This window comes from Haliaeetus leucocephalus, unplaced genomic scaffold (genome assembly GCF_000737465.1).
Source record: "Haliaeetus leucocephalus isolate CR32 unplaced genomic scaffold, Haliaeetus_leucocephalus-4.0 Scaffold177, whole genome shotgun sequence".
In the NCBI taxonomy this organism is placed as follows: Eukaryota; Metazoa; Chordata; class Aves; order Accipitriformes; family Accipitridae; genus Haliaeetus; species Haliaeetus leucocephalus.
The window spans coordinates 215,468-225,440 of record NW_010972613.1 but is presented as its reverse complement, the minus strand read 5'-3'; the positions used below and the strand labels follow the sequence as shown (position 1 = coordinate 225,440).

The 9,973-nt window shown below is 64.7% G+C and overlaps 1 protein-coding gene across 1 annotated transcript in view; it reads left to right on the top strand.

Annotated features, from left to right (window-relative positions):
- Positions 1-9,973, top strand: part of SYT7 (synaptotagmin VII) — a 28,857-nt gene that overhangs the window by 5,876 nt on the left and 13,008 nt on the right. Inside the window, exons 3-5 of the mRNA XM_010564363.1 lie at positions 5,322-5,425; positions 7,713-7,792; positions 9,574-9,705. Coding sequence (XP_010562665.1) covers positions 5,322-5,425; positions 7,713-7,792; positions 9,574-9,705 — 316 coding nt within the window. The remainder of the gene's footprint in view (positions 1-5,321; positions 5,426-7,712; positions 7,793-9,573; positions 9,706-9,973) is intronic.

Here is a 9,973-nt window from a genome sequence, read left to right as displayed (position 1 = left end):
GGCGGCAGGCGGCTTGGCACGGGGAGAAGTTTCTCTGCGTGGAGCTGTGGCGTGCTGGCTGCGGGGAGAGGCTTTGATCGCCGCTTACCAGAAAGTGCAGCGGGTGGTTGGGGATGGGAGGGGGGGGGTCTGCACAGCTTTGATTTCTCCCCCGGGGTACTTTGCATCGATGGGTCTCGCTGCTGGGCCAGGGTGGGTTGGAGGATGCTGGGGGAGACGGGGCTGGAATACTGAGTAGACATCACACCCACCCCTCCCTGTCTGGCCCCAAGCTGGGCATTCTGGGCTCTGCACCCAAAAATATGGCCCTGAGAGCCTGGCTGGGGCCATCCACGCTGGGGCATCTGTGGAGAGGTTGGCCCCAGCCCTGGTGCCGGCAGGTGCTGTCAGTTTGTGCCCACCACTCGTCCAAAGCCCTTGGCCACTTGCCACTCCATGAACAGATTTCCAGCCTCTCTGTCCTGCTCAGGAGCCTTTCGCTTGGGAGAGCAGACAGGAGCTGAAACCCTCGCCTGGGTGTCCCTTGTGGGGGCTTTGCCCTCCCAGCACTGCCACGTGCCGGGGCGGGAGGTGCTGCTCCAGGGCCGTGGGCTTCGGTGCAGGTCCGTGGTGGGGAGTTGGGGGCGATGGGGGAGCTGTCGGTCAAGTCTGAGTGCTGGGATGGACACAGACAGGGAATCCCTGCTGCAGGGAAGGCAGCTGGGGGACAAAGGGCTGTAGCTGCCTTTCAGTGTGAGGGTCTTGCTGTGCCAGACTCAACTGATGTCTGTCCTGAGTGTGCACAGGGCCACCGAGATGTACAAAACCACTGAGATACGCAAAGCCACCAAGATATGCAGGGCCACTGAGGTGCCCAAAGCCACCAAGATATGGCAGGGCCACCGAGGTGTGCGAAGCCACCAAGATGCGCAAAGCCACCAAGATGCGCAAAGCCACCATGATGCACAAAGCCGCCAAGATGCCCAAAGCCACCACGACGCACAGGGCCACCTAAGTGCACAAAGCCAACGAGACAAGGACCGGGGCCAGGGAGGAGCAGGGAGCAGGCTGGGGCACCAGAGGATGTCCCCAGGCTGGGCAGCCTGCGCAGGAGCACCCGGCTCTGCCACGGCACCGGCACCCACCGCCACGGGGCTGCCTCCCTGCGCATCACCGGTGCCGGCGCTCAGCCGCGTGTCGAATCCATTGGCATCAGCAGTTCTCGCCGCGAGCGCCTCGCCTCCGCTGGGCCGATCTTACAGGATCTCCGGCTTACACGCCGCTTAGAGAAGAATAATCCCTCTTAGATTTCTGCACCTCTCGCTTGTCCTCGGGTCGGGTTTTGAAGTGTTTCCTCCGCAACCACAAAGGCTGGAGCTTGCTCATGCTCTGGAGGCAGCTAATCCCGTGCCTGCAGGAGTGGCGGCTTAGGAAAGATGGGCACATAGCGGCACGCTGCCGTCGCCGCCACCGGCCCCCTCTCCCAAGCACCCGGAGGGGCCATGGGCACTGAGGGCTCTGGTGGGTGCAAGGGTTTGCCCTGCTTGGCCAACTGCATGGATCCCCCATGCAACGGTGCACGCTTGCAGGAGGGTGTCTGGCACAGGGACCCTCTCCCTGTGTGCAGGGACCCTCTCTCCCCGGCACGGGGACCCTCTCCCCCGGCGCGGCTGGCTGCTGCTCACGCAGCGCCCCGCGAATCCCACGCTGAAGAGCTGCGGCACTAACGAGGCGGGTAATCCCCTCATCAATAACCGGCTGTAAAAGTGGAATTATATCCCATCAAGCGGCATTGAATACTGATGGAACAGCTGCAGGGCCGTGACGCTGTGCCACCCCCTTCCCCAGCCTCCGCAGCCATCCCCGGCGGCGGGTGCGAGGGGATGGGGAGACCCGAGACCCAGTGCCCCCGTGGTGCTTCAAGCCCTTTGTATCCTCCAAGGGTGGACACCAGGTCTCCAATGCACGGAGCAGCCCCTCACTGTGCTCTTGGGATGAGGCAGGACCAGTGAAGGGCAGGTGTGATTTGGCGGGGGGGGGGGGAGCATGCACCTGCAGGGACCCCAGGGCAGGGGGTGCGGACCCCCCCAATGGATGGGGCTGAGGTCCCACCGCTGCCACCTCGCACGCTCCCGGCTATAGCCGTGCTGGCAGAGCAAAGAGATTTATGGCAAGTGGCGGGGAAGGAGGGGGCAGAGGCGGCGGTAAACAAGCACCGTGTTTGTCACCCACTCTCGGAGCTGCGTCTCCGTGCATGCTGCGGCCACGCAGATCCCCGTGTCCCCTCCAGCCCCTCGGTGCCCCCGTGCCCACAGCCACCCGCCCCACAGCATCCCCATGCCAAGCATCCCAACCAGGGAGCTGATGCTGCCGGCACGGGGACCCCACGCAACACCCCAGGGCAGGGGACTAGCCAGGAGCTCCGCTCTGCTCAGCTTCTCTAATTAACCAGTGCTAATTGCCCGGAAAACAAGTCATTTAAATCATGCTGAGGGCAGCAGTAGCCCTGGGGTAGTCCCCAGCCCTGGGGACACGGCCAGCACGGGCTGAGGGACATGTGTCCCCACCAGGGAAGTCTGGCACCCGCCTGCACAGGGACCCGTGTGGCTGAGCCTGGAGGTCGCTGGGGGCTAACAGCCATGCCGTCGGGAAGCCCCCAGCATCTCGGCGTGGACCCCCCAGCCCCCCGGACAGGGAGGCCCCTGCTGGCATAACCATCGGGCTCACCGGGTGATGCCAGGCTTGAGGCTGCAGTGGCAGCTTGGCACGAGGAATTCGGCCAGGGGCAGGTACTACGCGTGGGAACCGGCACGCACCCACGTCCCTCTCCAACCCCTTGGGTGACAGTGTCCGGACGCCGTGCTGGCTTTCTCCTTCCTAAGCAGGGTAATGCCTCGCTTGTGCCATGCCAGCACCTCTGCAGGCAGCGCTCATCCCTTCCCCTCGCCTTCTCCCCTTTGATTTCCCTCTCGGCAGATTACATTGAGGATGAACTTGACCCCGCGAGGACCGAAGCATCTCTTGAAGCTCCGGGCTAAGCCCGGAGGGGTTACGGCGGGGGTCACTCTCACCGCAGTCATTAGCATGCCTCTCGGCCAGGCAGGGCACCCTGCTTTTGGCATGTCACGGTGTCCCCAAGCAGGCATCAGGGCTGCGGGGGGCATAAGACGGGGGTGAGCTGGCGTTTCGGGGGGCAGAGGAAGGCTCACCCCGATTCCTAGCCACGCCAGCCTGCCCGGTTAGCCCATGGGCCAAACTTGAACCGGTCGGGGTCCTGCACTGCCGCGAGCTGAGCATCCCAAGGGGGGGCTGCCCCAGCCCTCCCCGCCGGCACGGCTGCTTTACATCCCCCCAGCAGCTTATCTAGCTCGGGTTTATAAATGTTTGAAATTAAGGGCTGGTCCCAAATTCCCTCCTAGGCAACAGTTGCTAAGCGAGTTTTATACACAGGCTCCTCGTGACCGAGGAGCGATGGAGGGGCCCCCCTCGCTGGGTTTGGATGGAGGGAACACGTGTGCCGGTTGGCTACGCCGCTGGCAGGGGGGCTGGCCGTGGCCCAGGAGCCGGGACCACCCCCAGCCCTGTCCCCCAAAACCCCTCAGGGTGACTTCACCACCCTCCTGCCCCCTCCATCCCACCCTGGCAGGGGGTCAGCACCAGCCGTGCGGCTGCTCGAGGGGCTTTTATAAAACTCCCCTTTATTGCCACCATCCCCTTTGCTTCTCTTTTTTATTCCGCCGGAGGCCACAGGGCTGCCGGTGCTGCGGCCGCTCCGGCATCCATCTGCACGCCGGGGTGGGAGCGGGGTGCTGGCGGCACCGGGGACCCCGCCACGTGCCGCAGAGATGCCTGAGCCCCCAGTCCGGCCACCCGGGCTGCTCTGACTCACCCCAGCCTCTGAGCCGCTGGCAAATTTCATTACAATAACAAGGTCTGCGGGCGAATTAATTATTAACGATTATTGTTTAATATTTATACTGCAGTAGAGCTACAGGCGGGCTGCTCCGGCCTCACCACTTCCCACCGCTGGCTGTGGTTCGAACGATGGTCTGTCCCGATCTCGGGGTACAGACAGAGCTGCCTGCGGGGTCCCCACAAGGATGCTGCAGTGGAGGGTCCTGCCAGAGGATGGGGCTGAGCGGGGCTGGGGGTCCCACTGGACCCCCCGCAAACCACTTTGGGTCCCTATTAATCCTCCCACGGTGCCAGGGCCATCACGCTTGCTGGCAGCATTGCCATGAGCGCGGTGGCTGTGCCGGGGCTGTCGGGTGCCGGGGACACCCTGTGCCGGGGCAGGGGCCGTGGGGGGAGGCAGGGCAGGTCCCTCGGGGGCTGGTGGGGAATTTTGCTGCCCACGGGGCTGGTCGGATGCAGGACAGGGGCAGGGTGGGTGGGGGATGCCTGCTTGGCCCCATAACCATCCCCAGCACCCTTGGGGGGTGATGCTGGAGCAGCAGAGGGGTCTACCCCCACTTTGGGGGTCCCCCAGGTTGTCCCCATGGCCAGGCTGGGGAGGAAGCCCTCCTCAGCACCTCCTGTCCCTTCCAAGCACCTTCACTGCCATTTGGGGTAAATCTGTGTGGATCTGGCTGACCCAAAGAGGGAAATCCTATGGTGGGGTGGCTGCGGGGCACCGACGGAAAGGTCACAGATCCAGCAAGGAAAATGGGGACAGCTTGTCTGGAGAGGATGGGAAGAGGGAAGGGGATGGGATGGGGAAGGAGAAGGGGAAGGGGAAGAGGAAGAGGTGGGGAAGAAGAAGGGAAAGGGAAAGAGAATGGAGAAGGTGAAAGGATGGGGAAGGGATGGGGATGGGGAAGAGATGGGCATTAGAAAGGCAAAGAGGAAGGGGAAAAGGAAAGGGGAAGGGATGGGCAAGGGGAAGAGTTGGCAATGAGGAGGGCAAAGGGGAAGGGGAAGCAACACAAAACAACAGCCGTGGTGCTGAGACGCTGTGGCAGGAGCTGCGGGTGGCACGTGGTGATGCTGTGACCTTTGCCGGACACGCCAGCGCTCCCAGGGTGCCGGCAGAGATTAAAGCCTTTGCTCTGCTCCAACCTGAGCTCCCGGGGAGCACTGGGGGCCCTGGGCATCCCACTGGGAGCCTGGAGACAGCAGAAGGGGCTGGTGGGGGACACACATACCACCGTGCCAGGGTGTTTCGTATGACGGGGTTGGAGCCTGTTAGCTGGACCACATTCCCCCTGTTTGCCATTCCCTGTTCTTGCCCAGCTCTCCCTGGGTGCTGTGTAGGGTGCTGTAGTCATGCCCACCCCAGGGACACCCCCAAGCCCCCTCCCTGTCCCCTCGCTGAGTGGCGGCTCTGCTCTGCTTCCCCGCAGGGGCTCCCTCCCGCGACGTCCTCCTCGTCTCAGCCATCATCACCGTCAGCCTTAGCGTCACCATCGTCCTCTGTGGGATTTGCCAGTGGTGCCAGCGCAAACTGGTAAGTGTCCCTGCGACGGCTGGGTGCCCGGGGTGGGGAGTGGGTACGGGGCATCCCTCCTCCCTTCCCGGGGTCCTGGGGTGTGCTGTGACGGGGGTCCCGGCCACCCTTTGCCCCTGGGTGACGGCTGGGGTGGGGGTCCCGCTGGGTGGGAGGCAATGCCCATCACCGGGGCAGCGGGGCAGCGGGGCTGCCGGCAGGCAGAGGCAGTTGCCGAGAGCGGTTTGCGGCGGGTGGCGGCTGCAGCTTTTATTTTGCTCTTTAGGAGACGTGATAATTAAATGTTTGGGCGAAACTGTTTGTGCAGCATAAAGGGAAGTTTCCAAATACATATATATATATTTGTGACAAGCAGTAACGATCTGGCCCCTGTCCTGCTGGGCTCGCTCCTGCCTGGAAGAGCCCCGCGGGAAGGCAGCCAGCCTGTCCCCGGCAGCACCGGGCACCGTAAACCGGCCCCACTGCCCGCTGTGCCCCCCACCCCAGCCCCCCAACACCCCCAGGGCACCCGGCTTCCCTCCCCGAGCCCCACTGCAGCAGGAGGGCCTTTGGCTTGGGACAATGCTCCATCCTGCCCTGCAGCCTTCCTCCTCCTCCTCTTCCCGGAGCAAGCCCGGCACCAGGATCCGGCCGCATGCTCGGCCACATTTCCTTCTCCATCAGATTCAAATCTGGGTCAAGTGCTGCGATGGCAGCAGCTCTTCCCGTGCAGGAGATGCCCACCCCGGCGATGCCGGCAGTTTCCCCCCGAGCCGTGGGAAGGCGGTGTTCCCTTGGGAAGGGGAGAGGAGGATCTGGTGGGGACGAGGCAGCGTGGAGGTGGTGGGACCCGCCGTGGCGTGCGGGGAGGGGAGGTGGGTGGGAAAGGGGCTTCCAAACCCGGCTGGTGCCGCCCAGGGAAGGGCAGGCTGGAGAGGGAGGTGGCGGAGGGTTAAGCACCGGGGAGGAGAAGAGCGGATTGTGCTGAAGGACGAAGCTGGCAGAGGAACAAATAAGTATAAATTGGCTGGGAAGGCGTTCAGGCTGGGAATGGAAAAGCGCGTCCCGGCCGGCCCTCGACGGCGCACGGAGCTGGAACTGCTGCGTGGGAACCGCGGCCAAACTCGCCGAGCGCCTGCTGGGCTGGCCCCCGTCTGCGTCCGCGCGGCAGCCCTGGGTTGGCTAGTGCTGGGAGAGCATGGGCCAGCGGCCGCTGCTGCCGTGTCCCCACAAGCCCTCTGCCGTGGCCAGCTGGGGACAATGCTGAGCACAAGGGCTCAGGGCTGACTCCCTCCAGGGTGGCCCTTGGGGGTCCAAGGAGGTCGGGCATTCCTGTGCCTCCCGGCAGGATTAGCCCGTGGGCATCCAAGGAAGGAGGAGATCCAGCATCCCTGCAGCTCCCGGCAGGACGAGCCCACGGCTGTCCAAGGACACCTGTGCCGAGGGTGCAGGGAGTTCTTTGACGCAGTACTGCCGAGGAGCCGGCTCCGTGCGGAGGTGATGAGGCTGGGAAGAAGGAGAAGGGAGAAATACTCTCCGTTTCACGGGCAGGCTCCACACAGGGCTGGCTCCTGCAGGAGGGATGCTCGCAGGTCCAGGGCCACCGTGGTGGGAGGGCTGGTCCACAACCCCAGCCTGCTCCGGCATCTGCTCCCATCCCAGCTCGGCCTCCCAGCACCTGCGCAAAGCAGCCTCCACTCCTAATCGTTTGCTAATTGGCATTAATTGCGCTCTTGTCCGCCCTGGATCGGAGCAGCACGCTGAACCCGCCGTTGGAAATCACAGTGAAGTGCCCTGATTACAAGTCCCAGTTAGGAGCGAGCGCCTGCTTCATTATCATATGGCAGCTCTTCCCTTTCGGTGGGGAAGGTGAACTCAATTAATTCAGGTTCAATTAATCCTAAAATTACCCGCTCCTCCCCCAGTGAGGCTGTGGAAGGGTACGCAGGCAGTGGCTGCTGCTCTGTCCTTGGGGCGATGCAGGGCACGAGCCCTCCCTCTGCCCTCCAGCCCCTTGGGGACGGTGCCCGGGAGCCAGGGTGGCCAGGCCAGCATCTCCCCGGTGCCTTTGTGGCTCGTAAGGGCCAAGGGATGAAGCTATCAGGAGTTTTGCTGCCCGGCTTGATGGGATGGAGCCTGGCGACCAGGAGGCTGTAAGGGAAAAGGGCAAAATCCAGGTCAAACCCTCCAGCTGATGGAGGTGCAGCCCCGGCGGCTCCCATCCCTGTCCTCTGCCGCGATGCTCTGTGGCTGCCGGTGCGGTGGGGGTGTCCCTGCTGCCCCCTGAACCCCCCTTTCCTCTCCGCAGGGTAAGCGTTACAAGACTTCCCTGGAGACCGTGGGAACTCCGGACTCCAGCCGAGGCCGCAGTGAAAAGAAAACCATCAAGTAGGTGCCAGGGTAGGGGGGAGAGGGGCAGGGGGCTGCGGCGCCGGGAACCTCTCTGCCCACGGGTCTGGCACAGCCGCAGCCCGCTCAGCACCCTGCCCTCTGCCACGGGCCATCCCCCAGTCGTGGGTGCCCTCCCCGCCTGGGGACCAGTGCCAAATGGGTGCCGTCCCTGCCGGCAGCAGCAGGGAGAACCCTCCTTGGGGACAGAGGTGGCCGTCCTTCTGCTCCCACTGAGGAGGGGGCCGTGCCCAGCCCAGCCCTGGCAGAGCAAGTTCGGCAGCGGCTGCTTGCCCGGCTCTGTCCCAGGGGCTCCAAGGGCTGCCGGGGAGACCGAGCGATGGCTGGTTCCCACCGGCGTGCCAAAACATCGCCGATCCCTGCTCCTCCTGCAGCTGCCTGCAGGGTGGGATGGATGGGGCGGAGGTGTCCCCAGGTCCCCCAGCCCCAGTGGGAAAGGGGCTGTGGGAGACCGGGAGAGCTGGCGGGTCTCTCCAGCACCCTCTGGTACCTCTCCTGGCTCACCCACCGAGCTGCGGGCATGACCAGACGGAGCCACGGGGCCCTCAGCCAGGGTGTCCCCAGGGATGTCTTGGGTCTGGGCATGCAAAGCCTGAGCCCTGCCCCCCTGATGGAGCCCTCCCTGGCCCCGCTGCCTGCGTGGCTGGCACGGCTCTGCAGACCACTGGCATCGGGGATGCGACGGGGAAAGGAGAGAGGAACCGGGGCGTCTCACGGCGCTGGGTAGGGAGTGAGGTGGGGGGTTGGCTGCCGAAGGGGGGGGCTCTCCTGGGCACCCCAGTTCCAGCTCTGTCCTCCGCACTCCCTGGCACCCCCCCAGGGCTCTTGAGGGGAGCCAGGGCCGGACCACCAGGAGGGAAATAGCCCCTGCCTGGAGTAAGGCTATTGCAAACCTCCTCCCTTGGCTGGCCTGGCCTCCTGCCCAGGGTATTACTGGGGTGCAGGCGTCTGGGGCTACCTCGGGCATCCCTCCACCTGGGCACAGCCTGGCCAGCTGCTCCTGGCCACACCGGCGCTGGGACCGGAGCGGGAGGCACATCCCGTCCCGACGGTACAGCACACGCGGCTTTCCCTCCCCAGCTCCGGCAGGGTCCGTGCAGCCGGGCTCAACGCCAAGCCGCAGGTGGGCATCGACGAGGGGTTGTGAGCGGTGGGCACCGGAGGCTTTTCAAATCCCCCAGTGCCGGCAGGGAGCTGCTCCGCTCCACAACCCCTAGCACGCAGCTCGGGCTGGGCAACAGGGCGCTGCGGGCAGGTTGCCAGAGCCAGGAGGTTCAGGGTCTGTGCCGGCAGCGGGCTGGTTTGGCAGGAGGGGACCCGGAGGGGTCTCCGATACGCGGCAGCATCACGGTTAACCGAGCAGCGTGCGCTTCCAGGACCCGGCTGTTGAGGAGGCGAGGACGCACAGACACACGTGCCGAGGATGCACGGACACGCGTGCCGGGGATGCCGTGCCGGCACCGTGCTCGCTGGCACCTCTCTAACCCCACACCATCCTTCTCTCCTTCCCAGCTGGTGGAGCCGCCCGCTCCTGTCTCTCCGCAGCTCTGCCCTGCTCCGGCCATCCGTCCGTCTGTCCGTGTGTGTGTGTATGTGTGTGTGTCGGTGTCTGAGGGGTGGGCAGCCGCGCGCCCCGTCTCTCTCCGCAGGATCCCGGCGCTCCGGGGGCGGAGGGCTGCTTTTCCTCCCCTCTCGCAGGAATTCAGCTTCTCTCTCTTGTATTTCCCTTTTCTTTCTCCCCTGGTCTCCGGCCGCTGTAGCGATCTAGACAGAGACTTTTGGAATAACAATGACAACACAGTGCAGCAGAAATGGAGCTCCTACCCTCCCAAGGAGTTTATACTAAACATTTCACCTTACGCCCCGTACGGTGATCCGCGGCTTTCCCTCAAGTGAGTCTCTCCTTACCGGGTTTGCTCCATGTAGTGAGTATATGGGCAGCACCCACTCGCCTTCCTCCTCCTCCTCCTCCTCCTCCCGGGCTCCCCGCACGCCACCCCATGGGCAGCCCCATGGAGACGAGCAACCCCTCCTTCCCGCTCCCCCCCGGGGGCGGCCGGGGCCGCGGCGGGTCCCCCCACCTCGCGGCGGCGCAGGACGGGGTTGTGCGTTGGGGGCACCCACTCGGCGCGGGGACGGGTCCCCACCGGGGCTGGGCTG